The 18,497-nt window shown below is 47.8% G+C and overlaps 2 protein-coding genes across 3 annotated transcripts; one reads left to right on the top strand and one right to left on the bottom strand.

Annotated features, from left to right (window-relative positions):
- Nucleotides 1-3,555: 3,555 nt before the first annotated feature.
- On the bottom strand, nucleotides 3,556-11,619 carry OTUD3 (OTU deubiquitinase 3). 2 transcript variants are annotated; one of them, XM_079326475.1, is made up of 8 exons: nucleotides 11,434-11,619; nucleotides 10,641-10,789; nucleotides 9,801-9,913; nucleotides 6,189-6,311; nucleotides 5,528-5,653; nucleotides 4,891-4,987; nucleotides 4,487-4,668; nucleotides 3,556-4,162 (listed from the first exon to the last, which is right to left on the bottom strand). In XM_079326475.1, the coding sequence occupies exons 1-8, from the start codon at nucleotides 11,580-11,582 to the stop codon at nucleotides 3,989-3,991; spliced, it is 1,113 nt and encodes a 370-aa protein (XP_079182601.1). In that variant the 5' UTR covers nucleotides 11,583-11,619; the 3' UTR covers nucleotides 3,556-3,988. The 2 variants fall into 2 exon arrangements, with proteins under 2 accessions (XP_079182601.1, XP_079182602.1); XM_079326476.1 differs by lacking the exon at nucleotides 6,189-6,311 and having other exon boundaries at nucleotides 3,860-4,162.
- Nucleotides 11,620-13,448: 1,829 nt separating this feature from the next.
- Nucleotides 13,449-16,734, top strand: RNF186 (ring finger protein 186). The gene has a single exon (XM_079326092.1). The coding sequence runs from the start codon at nucleotides 15,045-15,047 to the stop codon at nucleotides 15,963-15,965; it is 921 nt and encodes a 306-aa protein (XP_079182218.1). The 5' UTR covers nucleotides 13,449-15,044; the 3' UTR covers nucleotides 15,966-16,734.
- Nucleotides 16,735-18,497: the final 1,763 nt, after the last annotated feature.

Raw genomic sequence — 18,497 nt, 5'->3', positions numbered from 1 at the left:
TACACCCAGGGACACAAAGAGAAAATGAAATAAATGTTCCCTCCAGGGCCAGGTAGCTCCACACACCAGACATGAGACCTGAGACACCCCAAACTCAGAGGGACTGTGGGGACAGTCAAAAAACACCCCCTGACTCACACCCATAACCTGTCTCCCCCCTTCCCCAATTTTCTTCCAGGAGCTGGGAATTTATGCAAAAAAGCAATCTGTATGTGTGACAAGAGGGCAGCTGAGTGCTTCCAGAGGAACCTGGGCTCCCACCACAAATCCCACAGCAACTACCCCAACTTCAAGTGCAGGGGCTCATCACCCTCCTGCTGAACACACTCACAGGCTGGAACTGACAGAAACCATTGGAATTGGGGAGTTCACCTTCCCTGTGGCACCAAAAAGGTGTCCAGCTCCTTTCCCTGGAGCCTTAGCACAGGGAAAAGGTGCTTCCTGTGGTTAAATAACTCATAACAATGAGGCAAACCCTGCAAATAAAGATCTGTTTTAAAACTGAGACTGGTGTTGTGTTATGGGAATTGGTGGTGGAAGGGGTAGGTAAGAGCAATGGAGCTTGAGGGCTGATTTTCTTGAAGAAAATGTTCCTTCTTGCACACTTTTCTTTAAAAATGAGCAAAAGTGACATTTTAGCAGACAGACAGTAAATCTTAAGAGCTCCAGAGGGAAAAAAAAAAGCCCACAGAAAGAGCAAGTGCTGCTGCACCCCAACCCCAAAGCAGGTTCCAAGCCCAGCTTCTCTCCAGGAGCTCAGCCTCAATCCACAATCCAGCCCCATCCAATTCTAATGACTGTTGAAGTAATTAATACCCACTGAGGCAGGGGGAGCCCACTGCTGGGGTCTCAGAGGTTTGGGTGGCTCTTTCTTGCAGACAGACATCCCCTGTGGCTGCAGCCACTTCTCCCACACCTGAGCTGCACATGATCCCAAATTAGCCCTAATTACCTCTAACAAACCAGGGCTGCTGTATCCTGGGTCTCAGGAGGCACCTCCAACTGCAGTGCTGCCTCTGGAGATGTGATCTGCCTAAAATAAAGGAGTTTTAAGGGTAATTTACTTGATTTCCACCTCAATTCTGAGAGCTCCTGTCTGACTCCTCAGTGTCTCATTACAACACCCCCACCTCATGTTCCTACATTAAATGTGGTATTTTTGTAACTCCAAACCACTCATTTCTTCTCATTTTCTACAGTCCATAAGGATTCTAGAGGCTGAGACAGAGCCAGTGCTGCCTCCTAAAGCTGCCTGCACCCAGGAAACTCCCAGGAACCACCCCACAGCTCAACACCAGCACAAACCATCTCCTTTCATCCACCACTGGATGATGGACTGTCCTTCATGCCCAATTTCACTCCCTTTCTGCAGCTCCCAAAGCTCTGCAGACATGGAGACCATGGGTGATATGGCAAAGTTTGAGATAAACCAGAAGGCAGCTCCTAAATAGGAACAAGGAGCAGGACAGGCAGAAAACCTTTTCCATACACAGATGTGCTTATGGAGGTCTGCCAGAACCTGCCTAAATGCTTGAAACTTATTAAAAAAACTTCAATTCAACTGAATTCCTGACCTGCAGGGGCAGGATTTGGGAAAACAAGTCCAGGGAAAATGATGGTGGGAAATAGGATGCAGGGAAAGTGGCTTTCTACATCCTCCTGCTGTGTACTCACCCTTGGGAGGCTCACAGTGACCCTGCTGCAGCAACAGCCAAAATACCCTCAAATTTGTCAGCCAGCAGCTAAAAACAAACAGTCATCCTCCTCAAAGCCCAAGGGAATATCCAGTGCTTATTGTCTGTCCTTGGCCTGCAGATTAGGGAGCACTCAGCTCCACCAAGGAGTAAACACACACCATGGATGAATCATGGTGTTCTTCTGCTCATTTCTTGTCTCCCTTCCTCCTTCCAGAAAAATCCATGACCTGTTTACAAAGCAAATTTCACTGCATAAACTGAGTTCTGTGAAGAATGTTGCACAAAGATTCCCCAGGAAGGAAAAAAAAAAAAATACATTGGGAAGGTGGAAATTGCAAGGGGAAAAACATGAAACAGGCAAAATCAGTTTTAACATCTTTGGGTATGGAATGGCTGTGCAGGCACAAAGATAAAGGGAATTTCACTGGTTTGTCAAGATTTATGAGCCCAGCATATTAAGAGTTTGTTTTAATCATCTTACACTTGGAAATGAAAACATTTTCAGCCCCAGATTTTGTTCCATGTATCAGGGGCCACGAGCTGCAGGCCAGTCTCTCCCTCTGCTGTTCGTGGTGCTGTTGCAGACCCCCCTTCCATCCTGCACATGATAGTTGAGCTTTGAGTTTCCTTCTCAGCCTCCAGGACAACTCCCTTCACAGCTCTCAGGCAACAAGCAATCTCTTATCAGCTCTGGCTCCAAAGGACAAAACCCCAATTCATTGAACAATTCAAAATCTCTTATTCACAGTGCACAAATGCAAATTCTTATCTTTTCAAACCTGCAGAACACACCTGCCTTTCAGACCAAAATACAGGACAGGGGAGGACACAGCTGACACTGCCACTGCCTTGCCAAACCTGCTGCCACCACTTATCACCCTCTGGAGGAACCTGCACTTTCTCCCCATTAAGCTGTGACTCACCTCTCTTCCCACTACTGTAAAAATTACTGTCTTGGAGAAAAAGGAATTCCTACACCACCAGTTCTTCCAGGAGAGTTCCTCTTTTTATTCTTCAAGTAGCAACAGCAGAGCACACCAAGTACCAGCCCAGTTCTTGGCAGTTATGAAAAAAAAAAATTGAATTTCCATGCTGATTTATGAACTTTAAGCACAGACAAATCTTCCAAAGGAAACACTCACTTTAAAAAAATCCCTTTCACCTCTGCCCTGGCTGATGAGGTGTCTCCTGTGTGTAAGTGCACATGTGCTTTCTTCAAGCTTAGTGCTTGCTACAATCCCAAAAACCTGAGTGGAGCTGAAACACTGTGAGCCAGAAATCAAAGGCTGAGTCCCACAGTCCTTTCACCTTGATCCAAATTCACAGATGAAAAAAATCCTACTCTGGAAAAAAGCTTGATTTATGAAGTGAAACAGGCAGGTTTCCCCTGCTGCTTGGGAGCTTCTTCCCAGGACTCTTGGTCCTTTGGCTATACTAATTTCATTTGGAGAATAACACCTGTGCAGCTCCTGGCTTGGATTAAAGCCCTGGAGTAGCCCAAAAACTCTGGAACAGGGCAAAGGGGATGAGATTCCAGGTGTCCAAGTAACAACACTCACCAGAAACTTCAAGCCTGTTCCTGTCACATTTTACCAGACTGGAAGAATCAGCTCTGCATTCTCATGAGTTCACTGGGATTATTGTTTTGGGTTTTGTTTTTTTTCACTGTAAATCTCAAGGGAGCTGATCCCAAACCTCAGCAAGCATGGATGCAGCAATTCCCATCTCTCTCCATGTATTCATTCATCACTTCTGAACCAGCCCAGTGCAATGCCAGCAGCCCTAGTGCTTGTCACTGCATTCCTGCATGGCAAACAAGAGGGATGTCATGTTTGAGACAGTGCTGGCTGACACACTCTGCTTTGGAAAGGATTCTGGCACTCTGTTGCCTTATTTTATTTGAATTTAAATAGAAAAAGACCCACCAGAAATATTCCTGAGTTGAGATTTGTTAAATTTTCCCTGGCAGCAAGGTAAAATAAAGCTCCTGCAGGCATAATTAAATAAAAGAAAAAACAAAACCAGGCACACCTAGAGATGTCAAAACAAATCTGACACCATTGTGTGAAGAAAAGGTTCTCATCATCATGTAACTCCAAGATTACAATCTCTACTTCCTGTTAAGATTAAACTCTTCTCACCACAGGTTGATGCAGAAGGAAGAGGAAGTTCTCTTGTGCTTGGAAATCTCAGCAGAGATGGATTTTAAGATAACCATGAGTGCCTGGAAATTCTCGTGGGGGAATTTTGTCTTCACCAGTTTTATTTGCTTTACTCATCAGAGCACTGAGTCATATGTTTAGGGCTGCCATGGCCTTCACCAGGGTGACCTGCTTGGCTGGGTCTGTGTCTGTCCTGGTGTCTGCACTGTCCCTTTTGCTGGCCAGGACCTTCTGCCTGTGCCTCTCCTCCTGCTGCTTCTTCTTCTCCAGCCACTGCTGCTTCTTCTTTTGTTTCTTGGCTACCTGAAAGGGAAAGATGAAAACAAAGTTCAAACCACACATGCTCTGCTCAGCTGGGGAAAATTAATAAGAGACAAGCAGATACCAAGGTAGCTGCCAGAAGACATTCCTAACTATTTATCAGGACTTAATTCCAAGTTGTTTTGGGAACAGTGCCACGTGTCACCAGGAAATGTTTGTGGCAGAGCAGTCACAGCTGCAGCAGTGGCAAAATGAAGTGCAGAAGCTCTTTTTAACAGAAAGGAGAAGAGAGCTGCTGAGTAAGCAGTGCCAAGGCACCCCCAGTCACTGAAGGGTGCTCACATTGCTGCCAAACCCCTCACACACCTTTGAGCTCCTGCTGGCTCTGTTCTCTTCCTTGGATCCAGCTCCTCCCTTGGTGTTTTCTGCTTCACCTTGATGCAAGCTCTGATTTCCAAAGATTCTTGAACCAGTTCCATTCTCTTCCCACAGTGTCCTGCTGCAGGATTTCTGCTCCCTGCCCAGGGGCTCCTGCTGCTCCTCAGTACCTGCCATCAGCAGAGGTTCTCCTCAGACATTTCTACCCAAGAGCTGTCACACTGCCAGCCAATTCCTTTTCCCAGAAGTCCTGGGGTTTTTTGGAAGCTGGATTGAAGCTGCCCTCACTAACAATCTTCCAGTAACACACAAACCCCACCTGTGTCCTGCTGCTGTCCCCAACACCAACATCACAGTCACCCAAAGTCCCAGGTGACAAACTGAGCACTCACCTACTCCTTCCTCCTCCTTCATCTGCAGGATGGTCAATATTGCAGATTCCACATTGTAGTCCTCCACTTCCAGAATGTGGCTTACTAAATCTGTGTCCTGTCCACAAAAGTGAAAGGAGAACACTGAAGAAGTTCAAATCTCTGACCTACATTGCCTTAACAACACCTGCACCACTGAGAGGAGGCTGCTGCTTTTGTGATCATTCAGTTGGTCTGTGCTTCATTTCTGAAAAGTTGAGGGGGAAAACCTTAAATTCCTGAAGATATGAGAAAAAAGGAATATGCTGTTTGCAGTGTAAGTTTCCCTCTTGGCCATTTCTGTTCTAAGCACCTGCACAGTGCCAACAGCCAAGAATCACAGATTATCCAATTATCTGGGATCTTCAACACCCCCAAAGGACTTCAGAATTTACAAGATTTGTTCCCAAGTGAATTTTATGAGAGCTGCAAGACAAACCTTCCAAAATTATTAGGCATCCACAGAAAAGTTGGCACTTCACCTGCATTTAAGGGTTGATTCTAGGACGAGATGCACCCTGACTGATGGCTGTGGTACTCAAGTTTGTACAACATGAATTTTTCCCAGGACTACTTCCAAGTTTGAACATTAAGCACAGAAAGGCTCCTCAATACTTACTGAACACCCAGTAGCATTGCACACTTTTTGTACAGCATCTTCCTCCTCTACTTCAGTCTCATCTTCAGAGTTGCCCTTCTGTGGCTTCACTCCCTCTGCCTTATTCGAATCCTTCTTGCAAAGCATCTGAAGAAGATAAGATCCCAGCAGATCACACAAGCATGCAATCCAAAAAAAATTGACATCCTAATAAAAGTAATTATCGTGGCACACTTTTCTGAGGAGCATCCTGTGCCAAACCATCTTGGAAACTGTCATCACTGAGAGCTTCCCACACCTCCTGCACTGCTGAACAAACTCCGGTGTGCTACAACATCATGAATCAATAAACGAGCTTTTAAATTGATTTTTTTAATGCAATACCACACCTCAGCTGTGTGCAGAGAACCTCAAGCACAGCACAATTGCTCCTCAACATCAAAAAGGGAGATATGAAGAGGACAACTACACCCAGCTGTTGCATTTCCAGCTCTTTCCTCCCTTCCCTCTGTTTTTCCGTTTGAAGCGCGCGATTACATCATTTAAACGAGATCTCTTCCAGACATCCCGTATCACAGCATCACCTCTGAATTCATTTCCAGCCCAGAAGGTGCAATCCTCCTTCCCAGCCCCTCCTGAGCATGAGCTCCGGTGCCCTCAGGGCAGCTTAGCCCATCCGCACCTCCATGCGCAGGCAGGCGGGCGTTTCCGAGTCGTCGCCGCCGCTCCTGACGCTGTCGTAGTGCTCGCCGTGCCTGTAGGCGATGTGCAGCTCCCTGGCGTCGCTCCTGTCCGTGCCCCGGATCTCAACAGAGCAAACACACTGCAGGTGACCATCTGCACACACTGCAGCATTTCCAGAGCATTGTTTTTTTTTTTTGTTAAAGCCGTGAAGGAAGAGAGTATGTGGTCGCTGGGAGTGTTTTGAAATAGGAAGCGAGGAAGGTTTGAAAGGCAGATGGAAAATATTGGGCAGTTGCATCAGAACAAACGAAATGTGGAGTGAAAATATTTCTGTGGAAAGCTCTGAACTATTTCCTGAACTTTCCACAGGAGCTATCAGTTTGCTGATCATCTTCCCAGAATCAACTTCAGCAAGAGAATGTACCATGTCATTTTACCCTCAAATATGAGGGAAGAGAGGCCACTCAGCAACAGTGGAAACAGTCACTCAGAATAAATTTTGATCTGCAGCTGGGACAAGATGCTGTTTTAACAGCATTCCAACCAGCTGTGTTTTGTTTTTAAGAGAAAGCAAATCCATGAAAATGTATTAACTCCATTCAGGAGCACTGTTAACAACCAAATGTTGCTTTGTTTTCTCAGCACCAAGTTACAGCAGTTTCCACAGAATTCCTGCTCTGAGTATTACCTGTACTGATGAGACTACAGCTCCTACCCCGATTATCAGTGTCTCAAACTGTTAGATAAGAGCTACACAGCACTCCAGCTCCTGCCAGGAATGCAGAAAATCCCACTGCACTTGCAGACCAGCTTGGCTTGACCTGCCAGCCCAAGTTCAAAGACCCAAGAGCCCTCCTGGAGCAGACGTCAGCAAGCCAAGGAGCAGAACTCTTTGCTTTAGGGCTCCAGAGTTTCCCAACCCTTTTACGTCTGTGCATTGCCTTATCTCAGCTCCCAGACCACACACCAAGTCACCTTTCAGCCCTGTCTGCACTCTGTGCTGCACTAATGCCTTCAGGTTTTCCAACAATTAATTCTCCATTCATCTATTTTACACTTGCTCAGCTTCAGGTTCCAACTCAACACTTGGTTATACTTAACTCCTGCTTTCTATCCTATTAAATTATTCAATTGCTGAAACTTGGTAAGATTTATTTTAAACATTTCTCCTCTGCCAGAGCCTGAATAGGTCTCTAACAAATCCCAAAGCTCTTGAAAGATTTGAAAATTAGCCAATTTAGCTCATTAGAGAAGCCTCTTTTCACTCTGGAGGCCACCAAATTGATTTAGAGGGATGGAGCAGCTCTCCCATGAGGGAAGGCTGGGAGAATTGGGGAAGGGAGGGGAGGGGAGGAGAGAGGAGAGAGGAGAGAGGAGAAAGGAGAGAGGAGAGGAGTCCAAGGTGATCTAATTGTGACCTCCCAGTGCCTGAAGGAGCTGACAGGAAAGATGGAGAGACACTGTGGACAAGAGCCTGGAGTGCCAGGACAAGGGGGAATGGCTTCCCACTGCCAGAGGGCAGGGCTGGATGGGATATTGGGAATGAATTCCTCCCTGTCAGGGTGGGCAGGCCCTGGCACAGGTGCCCAGAGCAGCTGTGGCTGCCCTGGATCCCTGGCAGTGCCCAAGGCCAGGCTGGACAGGGCTTGGAACACCCTGGGCTGGTGGAAGGTGTCCCTGGCCATGGCAGGGGATGGCACTGGATGGGCTTTAAGGACCCTCCCAACCCTAATCAACCTGGGATTCTCTGATTCTATGAACACACTGAAACTGGTAAGTAAATGAGAGCTGCAGATTAAAAACGGGAAAAAAACCAGCCTGTTATCCAAAAAGCCAATAAATTAACCTATAAATCTCAGCTAACTTGAGTCTACAGTTGGACTCCATGATCTTAAAGGTCTTTTTCAACTTTTTCAACAATTCTATAATTCACAGTCACTATCAAAAAAGTTAAGGGGTGTTCAAAGAGAAAAAAATTCCATGCTGCACCTGCAAAGAGCTTTTCATGATGTTGCAACTACTCACAGTTCTCTTAACTCACACCATTCTCAAGGGCCTTGGACAACCCTTCACCAACAACATTGCTCAGGCAAGACAGAACCTGATCACAAGCTCTGTACTGACACCCTAACATGGTCAGTGAGAGGAGATTAAAGAACCAAGGTTTTCACAAGGACATCAAAATCTCATTAATTATAACACTGAGGAACAACACAGGAAAACCACTCCTGTGACCTCCCCTGCAGGTCAGTGCCTCTGCACAGGTGCTTCTCCCACCTGTCCCACTGCCCATGGCTCTCTAGAAATGAGTTTAAACTTGAGTGCAGGAATTCACGTGATGCTGCTTTGAATGTATTTAAGACGTCACTGACAGCTTTCATCTGGTTTTTTATCTTTATTGCCCTGTTTAATCTATATACTTCATTGGTTCTGTCTGTAAACAGAGGCCAGAAACAATCCTGACTTGAATACAGGTTCTCACTTGCTCAATGACCAGGCAGATTGAGCATTCCAGTGTGGACTTGCCATGGAAAAACAACAATAAAGAGAAAATGAGGGACCTGATGGATTACTTGTTTCAGTGCCTCTCTGTCAGAGGAAACCACACCACATAGTCTTTTCCAGGAGCTGACTGAACACCACTTTAAGGTTTTAAAATTTAAAACATCATTTCTCTACCTGTCAGAAGCCTTGGCATTCCACATCCCATGTTGAATTGATGGGAGTTTCACTCCAACACAGTGCATGCCCTGCTCTACCTTCATTTCCATCTTCCTGAATCTTATTGGGCAGGTTTCCTTAAGCCCAGCTCAAATTCCAGGGGGCTGTGCAGCCCTTCAGAAGGACTCACCAGATTGGAAAGGTGGGCAGGGAAGAACTGCCTGAAGTTCAACAAGGGCAGATTCAGGTCCTGCCCTGGGGAGGAACAACCCCAAGTACCTGCAGAGGCAGGGGTGACCTGCTGGAGCATCTCTGCACAGTCCCTGTGGTCCCAAGCTCAGTGAGCTGTCCCTGAGCCAGCAGGATGTCCTGGGGGCCAAGAGGCTCAGGGTGCACTGGGAGCAGCACTGGCAGCAGGTCAGGCAGTGACCCTGCCCCTCTGCCCAGCCCTGGGACACTCCTGGAGTGCCGTGCCCAGCCCTGGAGTAGGGCCAGTGAAGGCTGCAGAGATGATTCAGGGCCTGGAGCATCTCCCTGCCCAAGAATGGCTGAGGGAGCTGGGGCTGGTCAGCCTCAAGAGCAGGGAGACAGAACCACATGATCCAGTGTGGTCACTCCAACCTGACCCATTCTGGGATTCTTATCAGAAAACTCAGCTCAAGTGCAGCCTGATCTTTTGAGACAAAGCATGGCACTGAAACTCATAGCTTAAAACCCAAGTAAAACATGCTGCTCTGCCTCCACAAAGTCACCTCTCATGTACTCACTGTTTTCTTTCCTTCCCTCTTCTCCTAGCCAAGTGTTCCCCCTCTTCAAAAACCAAGCACAGCTCTGCACCCTGCCCAGATCATTGCAGCTACTGCTCTTTTTTTAATAAATCAGAAATTTTCCACAGTATTGATCCCACAGGAAAAAAATCAGGTGAAAATATAGAAGCCTTGTTTCTCACCTGCCACAGTGGAGCGTTGAACTGATGAATAACCACATTAATTTGATTGTTCCTTGCAAAGGCCACAATAGCATCATTGCCAGCAAAAGTACCAGGCTTGGCCAAATTGGCAACTAAAGGAAAAAAACATTTGTAAGAGTTGAAACCTAATTTCTGATACTTCCAAAAGCAGCAGAGGGATAACAAGGGGTGAGATTTCAACATGAGCCCAAGAAATTGTGGGAGGGAAATCCCATCTGTGAAATAGTGAGTGCTGAGGCAAGAATCTGGCTGCAACATGAGATAATGCATTTAAATGATTACAGAAATCTCAAAAAAAGGCACTGCACTCTTAGACTAAGCAAGGCCACTGGCTCTGTTAGCTCAGGAGGAGGAGTGCCACGTACTGAGTGACCAAACCACTTTCAGGCATCATCTGCATGGTACCTGGCATATCAATGGTGGTATTTGCCTGTTTTGGATCTTCCCCTTAATTCCTAGGAGGAAATATTGAGTGTTAAGGAGAAAGAATCCCAGAGAAATCAGCTACTCACCAAAACAGCCAAACACCCACCAATATTCAAGGAGAACTAGACAGTTTTTCTTAAGTTCCCTTTGAAAACACCTGAGTTTTACCCCTTGCCTTTTTGGCCTCTCTAAGTTTCTCCTAAATTTAAATAATTTCCAAGACAAATTCAACACGGATTAAACAGCTCACCTTCCCACAGCATCACAACAGCCATAAACATCAAATCCCTGCATCTAAAAACTAGAGAGGAGCCCTAAGGCAGCTCTGGGATGAGGAACTGGTCAGTAAGAGCTGCAAGGCCATGAGATGGTGCCCCCAGGATGAGCCCATACCGTGCTTGTCAAAGGGCACATCGTCCTCCACGAAGGGCTCGAAGTCCCCGCGCTGCCTCAGCATGAACTCCACGGTGTCCTGCCGGTGCCGCAGGTGGTTCCGGGAGTGCCCCTCCAGCTGGTCCCCCAGGGCACGGAACAGGCAGTTACTGAGAGGGAGGAGAGGGGGGTGTGAGGCAGCAGAGGGAACACGGGGTGACAGGGGAAGGGGCTGTGCTCATTCTGCCCCGTTCAGCACAGGGGAGCTCAGTCCCTGTGCTTTGAATGGCGGCTGCTGCCATTGAGTGATCGTGTCAGGGTAAAACTGCTGGGCCAAGCAATGCCCCACCGAGCAACTTCTCAGCAGAAACGTTTGCTGCCCTTCCACCTTATAGAAAAGAAAAGGGTGAAAGTGTTCCATAAGAACATTTATGGACCTTCCACTGCTGGGCAATGGAGCCCTCGGCCCCCTGGGCACCAGGGCTGGGGCTGGCTGAGCCCTCAGGCCCTGCAGAACCGCAGAGATCCCCGAGGGGTCCAGCGGGGATCCCCTCATCCCTGCGGAGCACAGGGCCCACCTCACCCACGGGGGAAACGCTCAGCCCCCGGGGGGCAATGAGAGCCCGGAGACACGGGGAGCAATGAGAGCCCCGGTTCCGGGGACACGGGGAGCAATGAGAGCCCGGGGACACGGGGGGCAATGAAAGCCCCAGTTCCCGGGGACACGGGAGGAGGAAGCCCTCAGCCTCCGGGGCTGGATGTGCGGGGAATCTCCGGCCCCGGCCTCGCTGCGGACACCCGGCGCGGCGCTCACCCATCTCCCGGCACCTCCCGCAGCTTGAGGCCGAGGGCGCGGAGCTGGCCGGCGAGGCCGCCGCTGTGTCCCGGGGCGGCGGGGGGCTGGCGGGCCCGGCGGCCCTTCCTGGCGTTGGGCCGGGCCTTGGCCGCCTGTTTGCGGGACATCCCCGCGGGGCCGCCACACCGGCGCGGGCCACGTGACCACCACGGGTCACGTGAGGCGGGTCACATGACTTCCCGCCCGGGGGATGCTCGAGGAGGAGGAGGCGGAAGGGTCCCGGGGAAAACGAGCCTGGGGATGGAAAAGCGGCAGCGGCGAAGGGAGGGACGGCGTGTCCGCGAGGGAAGGCTGCGGAAAGCAGCGCCACAAATCACCAATGTTGTACCCAAAGCTGCCGGGATCCGGCTAATTGACCGCTATCGCTAATTGCCCTGCTGCCCAGCACTGCTCACCGTGACGCCTCGCACTGTCCTCACGGGCGGGCGCTTTGTGCTGCCTTTCCACCCCAGACCGTGTCTGCATTCCGCAGCAAGGCAGGGAGGTGAGAGATGCACCACCCGCGAGGTGGCACCAGGAGAACGGGGCTGAGAGCAGCGGCGGGGCGGCAGCGGAGCTGGGACAGCAGCCATTCATTGAATGTCAGATGTGTAATAAACTGAACCTCCGCTTCTTGCTTCCTCTGGCATTGAGGGAGACTCCTCACAGGATGCTGGAAAGGGGGCACAGCAAGATGGTGATTTGTCTGAAGCAGGGCTCTTGGGCAGGATTTCCTGCCATCCTCCTGCTCTTTGGCTCTTCCAGTTGTCCCACAGCAGCCGGTTAAAGAATCGCCCAGCAGCAGCACCCACCGCGGCATCGCTGTGCCCATGGCTCTGGTTTTTCTGCTGGGATTTGTGACAGAAACTGCCCGATGCTGTCAGAACATCAGCCGGGTCCAGAGGAGGCCAGGATGGGCAGAGGGATGGAGCAGCTCTTCCATGAGGGAAGGCTGGGAGAACTGGAATTGTTCAGTTTGGCTCCAGGTGACCTAAGTGCAGCTTTTCAGTAGCTTTCTTGTCAGGGAGCTGACCAGAAAGATGGAGAGACTGTGGACAAGGGCCTGGAGTGCCAGGACAAGGGGGAATGGCTTCCCACTGCCAGAGGGCAGGGCTAGATGGGATACTGGGAAGAAATTCTTCTCTGTGAGAGTGAGGAGGTCCCAGCACAGGCTGCCCAGAGAAGCTGTGACTGCCCCTGGATCCCTGGCAGTGTCCAAAGCCAGGCTGGACAGGGCTTGGAGCAATCTGGGATAGTGGAAGGTGTCCCTGCCATGGCAGGGGGAGCACTGGGTGAGCTTTAAGGTCCCTTCCAGCCCAAACCAATCTGGGATTCTGGGAGACTGTGAATTTCCAATTCCTAGCTCAGCAGGCACATCCAAACAGCTTTGTGAGGAATGCTGACAGTCCCAGGAATACAAGAAGAGGCTTCACATCACAAACTGAGCCACAGCTCAGCACAGGGAGAAGCTCACAGGAGTATCCCCAGTATCTTCTGGGGTGTTTTGCTTCTGGCACATGAGGATTTCCCTAGGATCAACACAACTGCTCTTTTGTATTTATTTCCTACTATAAATAATTCCATACAAAGCATTTCATAGGAACACATTTTTCTTATGCAAACACGCTAAAAGCTGTAAAACAGTGTGAGTACACAAACTGATTGCAAATGATTAAAGAGGCAGTAATTAGCCTGAGCAGCATTAACGGGCTGTGAGAAATTCATTTAAGCACAAGGCACATGCCAGCCAGGGAGCATCACTCGTGACACCAGAGACAAAGCAGAGCCAGAATCAGGGCTTGGCTGAAAATTTTGTCAGTGGAGGACAACAAAAACCTATTTTTCCAGCATGTAAGACAAAAGATACAGGCAAGTCACCCCCACCTACTGGTAGAACACAGAGCAGATAGACATGTTTTAAATTTTTTATGTTAGGAGTGTAGTTGTCACTCTTGGTGTCTGTTTCAACTTCCAACATCTGCATGGTGTTTTTATATTGTTCTAATAAATAGGAATCAGGAATTTTTAAGACATTTCCATTTTTGACATGGGAACTGACAGAGCAAATTTGAAGCTTCTAAATTATTGTAATAATGGCAAGTCTGTTTTCCTGGATCTTTTTAACAGCATGAACCTGCTGACATAGAGTTATATGAAATGCAAAAGAAAATTATCTTTTTAAAGATGGATGAGTCTTGCAGTTCACCAGTGTACTTCCAGACATTCCTGCACTTTGATACCAACTTCTGCAACTGAGACATACTCAGGCTCCTAAAATTTGGGGTCAGCCAAAAGTCCATCAAGCAGCACCATGTGCCACATCAGCAGAAACACAGCAGTGCTCAGGCACTTTGATGAAGTTTACTTACGACAAACCTTCCATTTCTCAGCAAATAAGAACAAGTTCTTCTCACCTCATCCCCCCCCTCCTGTGAGTTCATGAGATTAGAGCCTTCCTGAACTCCTTGCCCTCCTCATCTGCAGTTGTTTCATTTCTTTCTGCTGCTCCTCTCTGGGAGGGAGGGGCTGGGACATGGGGGCACAGGCAGTGTGAGCATTCAGGTGCACTGGAGGCTACCAGAGTGGTACTCTGTGTTTCTGCTGATACCACTGACCTCATCTGGGTATTTGGGGTTAGTGATCCTTCCCTTCCTTCTTTCATTTCTCCCTTCTGTGGGATTCTTGCTGAGAAACCGTCTTTATTTGACTCCTCAAATAAAAAGGCAGAAAGAACTTAGAGACTGAGTGATTTTGTTCAGGCATTTTTTTCAGATGGGATGAATCTTCACAAAACCACTCAGGAAGGGCATTCCCAAGTGCATGAGGTTGTTTGGTGAACACTCAGGAAAGAAAATGGTCCCACTATCTAGGACACTGGTCTTGCTTTTAGCTTCCAGACTCTCTCATGGACTCTGAGAGAGCCTGTGTGGGCCTCAGTCATGCTTCAGTTTGTACTGGGAATCCTGTGATGACTAAAACAAAGAGGACAAAAGAGTTATCCTAGGATGAAAAAAACGATTCCCTAGGATAAAAGAGCTAATAACAACTGGATGTTCAACAGTCAAATTAATAATTTCAATCTCATTCTTCACTTGGTGCTGTAGGGTAGTAAATATTTCTAAACCAAGAGCAAACTTCATACCTAGAGAGCTCAAAATTTGTGATACACTCTAATCAAAGCACTGCATTCAGCACCCCAATGTTAGAAACAGGTCATTCCCCCAAGCTTGTCACTGTCCAGCAAAGCACTCTTTAGAGAACAACGAAATTGCTTTCAGCTCAGAGGGTTCTAATTTAATAATAATGGTAGTGTCTGGCTGTCAGAGTGATCTGCTAATGCCATGGAGTCTGCTTCTGGACAGGAATTACCCACTGATACTATCAGTCGTTGTAAACTGTCTTGGCTGAGAAATCAATCATTAACTCTGGTCCCCATGTCATAAAAACATCGTATTGTAAGAGCAAAACTCGCTTAAGGCTCTCACTAATCAATCAGGCATACAGCAGGAGTACAGCAACACATAAAAGGAGCCAGAGACTCGGGAAATCCGTCAGCTAAGGGGAGACAAGCTGCACTGAGGTTTATCTCCATGGAGAAACTCACTGACAAGCCAAACAAGGAAAACAGATCGTCAGCTGCTGGAGCACTGCAGGCTGAGGCAGACAGTCCTGCACCCGCGGCCGGAGGTGCTGCAGAAATGAGCAGAGCAGGATCCGTAACACAAAACCCAAAACACGAGAAGAGAGTGGGATTCACTGAAGAGCGTACTGGAGAAATGGAGAGACCTTCAGGAACAGAGAGAGACAGTCCTGCTGCTTCTGAACCTGCAGTTTTGCAACAAGACTCTCCAAACTCAAGGCCACTTGCTATGCCAACGAACACAAACTCTCCCGAAATGAGCACGTTGGAACTGAACCACCAGTGCTCAGACACAGCCACTCTGGATATGGACTGCATGATCTGCTTCAACAAGTACAGCATCTACAGGGTCCCAAAGCTCCTGGACTGCCAGCACACCTTCTGCGCCGTCTGCCTCAAGCTGATCCTCAGGAAAGAGGGGAACATCTGGACAATCACCTGCCCTCTTTGCAGAAAACCCACCTTCGTGTCAGGGGGGCTCATCCGCACGCTGCAGGATAAAGAGGACATCCTGGAGCGCCTGGAGAGCCTCGATTCAAACCCTGAGGTGTACATCTGTGCCCTGGGGCTGGATGGCAATAGCTGGACTCAGAGCAGCCAAGACATTCTAATCACAGAGGAAAACAGCCCAGCACACACCAGCCTGGCTGTGCAGAGACTCGTGCTGCTCCTGCTGCTGGGGGTGATCCTCGCCATGCTCATCCTCCCGTTTATGTACTCGGGGAGGGTGAAGTGGGTAATTTGTCTCCTGCTTACTTTGGGGTTGCTCATGTCTCTGATGCTTTGCTGCACTCCTAAATTCCACTGCAGGTGCAAGAAGGACTCCTCAGCCTCCTGTGACAAGGAGATCCAGGTTGTTACTGTTGCCTGAAACAATTAATCCCAGAGATCAGGGACTGGGCCAAGGTGCACGCTGGGCACACCAGTGAGTTATGGACTTAAAGCAATCTCTCAGAGAATAAATTCAACAGTTGGCTGAGCTGGCTCGATGCCAAGGCACATTGTTGCTAAATCTCATTACTGCAAACAAAATGAACTACTTATATGTTGACATTTATGTGTTTTCCACACAATTTTTATCCCAGACTAGTAATTGTGTTGGTTTGCTTTTGCCATTTTGTTCATGTCCGTGTCCCCTCCCGCAGGATGTTACCTGGAACACCTGGAGGTGATGTCCTGCAAAACCCCACAGCTGCTGTTCCCACTCTCTGAACACACAAACACCTTTCCTTGGGACAGTGTGGGAAATAAGGCTGCTAAATCAGGCAGTGGGTGTTTACAAACGAGCAGTTTTAGCCCAGATTATCATTTTAACCCTGGCAGGGATGGGAAAGGGACTGAGAAAGGATGGATGTCAGTTGATGTCATTTAAAGTTACACACAAAATTGGAGAGGAAGAGGCAAAACCAACACTCCCAATCTTGAGTCTGTGGCATGTAAAGGGCAAGGCTAAAATTATTTAGCAGAGAAATAGTTCCTCTCACCTACATTCCTTTATCTGGCAACCTGCAGGACCTCTCTTCTTGCCCTCTTTCCATTGCCCTTGAATATGCTCACAGGAAACAGAAATCCATCAACTGCTGTGCCACACCACATGTGATATTTTTAAATGGAATGCCTCCATTAAATTTAAATAATATCAATTGCTCACTGACTTCTTTGTTTCAATTCCTCGTAGATAATTAATGTCAAAATAATTCCTAGTTTCCTTATTGGCAGGAATTGCAGATGAGAAGATGTATTAGGCAGTCTGCAGAGCTAAGCTGGTGAGTAAAACAAAGCAGTAATGTGTTGGAGGGATCCTTCATTTTAAAAAACGCTTAGTTTCTAAGAAAAAAAACCCTGAAACCCAATTAAAATTAAACTGAGGGGGAAAAAAAATAGATTCCCCTAGTTAAATGACACGTTTAAGGGTGTCAAGGATCTCACGAGACCTTGGATCAGGTAAATATTTGTGTTTGATAAGAATGGAAACTGATGTCCTGCAGTTGCTAAGTATATAAATATACAGAGTGTCTCACAGCAATAAAATAGGTTAGACTCAGAGGGTGGGAGCTCTTGTGCTCCTGAAGTCCTGGAAAACACAGGTTTGTTTTCTGCCAGGAATGGGAGCCTTCAGGGGAATTAAATCCTTTGGGTTTTCTCATCTCTTTGGACAGTAACATCTTACTGCAGAATACATATGACATTTGCTAATAAGCAGCCAGAAAAAAGCTTTCCAGTTGGGAAAAAGACAGGTAGTTTTAAAACCAAATGATATATTACTCCAAAAATAAAGATTGGACCAGATATTTAGCTGCACTGAAAATTATTTCAGAAATTCTGGGCAAGTCTTTCAGCTCAGAAAATATTCTTGGTGAGTTTCCTTCACCAACACCAATGGGTGACTGGTACTGTAAAGGTCTGTAACAAATGTATTAATATTGGCCTGAACAGATCACTCACAAGAGGTTCTGCCAGCCCATATATGTTTTCAGCACATGGGTGTGAAAAATGAAAACAGAATGAACATGATCAGTAAAATATGTTACTGTGCTTTACCCTGCCCTTCCAAAATAATTTTATTACACTACTTTCTACAGAGCCAAAAAAAAAAAAATATATATATAAACAGGAAAGGGCAGCATACAGAAGTGTGATTTTCACTGGCCCTCTGAAGGAATTCCTATGGACACACAGAGTTATGGAGCAGCACTTTCCAAGTTTTCCTTCAGCAGCTCCAGTGAAATGTTTTCCAGCCTGAGAGCCACTAGCACCCAGGTGGTTCAGAGTTCACAGATGCTGGTGGCAGTCATGAGGCTCTGGAACCTGTTATCTTTTGAACAGATTCCCATCTGATAGATAAGGCTCAATAACCATGCAAGACTTTGAAGTGGCTATTAAGTTTGTAGAGAAAAGGCTAATGAGATTATATTCCTATTTCAAAATGTAAAGGATTTGCTTCTTTTCAAGTTTAACTCATGCTGGTCATTTTGTTTAGGAAGTTTCAACTCTCAAGTCCCATGCCCTGTTTACCGTACATGGCTAGCTCCTGATTTCAGATAGTGACTGGGTAGTAATACACAGTGGCCCGAGTGAGAATTAGAGTGAGAAATGAAGGTAAGCAGCATCACCTCATCCCTCACCATCCCTTCAGAAGATCCCGGGCTCAGCTCGGTTGGTTGGAGCATGGTGCTGAAAACACCAAGATTTGATCCCTTCTATGGGCCACTCACTTAAGGATTTGGACTTCATGATCCCCGTGGGTCCCTTTCAATTGAGAATATTCAGTGATGCCCTCGGTGCCCCCCATCCCCTCAGCCCAGCGCTGCTCCCGACACGCTCGGCTGCCCCGATGGCGCAGTGCCGGCGGCAAGGCCGGCCCGGCCCGGGCAGGAAGGGGCGGGCGCCGGCGGCGGCAGTC

The sequence above is a fragment of the Erithacus rubecula genome (genome assembly GCF_903797595.1).
Source record: "Erithacus rubecula genome assembly, chromosome: 24".
NCBI classification, from domain to species: domain Eukaryota; kingdom Metazoa; phylum Chordata; class Aves; order Passeriformes; family Muscicapidae; genus Erithacus; species Erithacus rubecula.
This window is presented reverse-complemented; position numbering and strand designations above follow the sequence as displayed.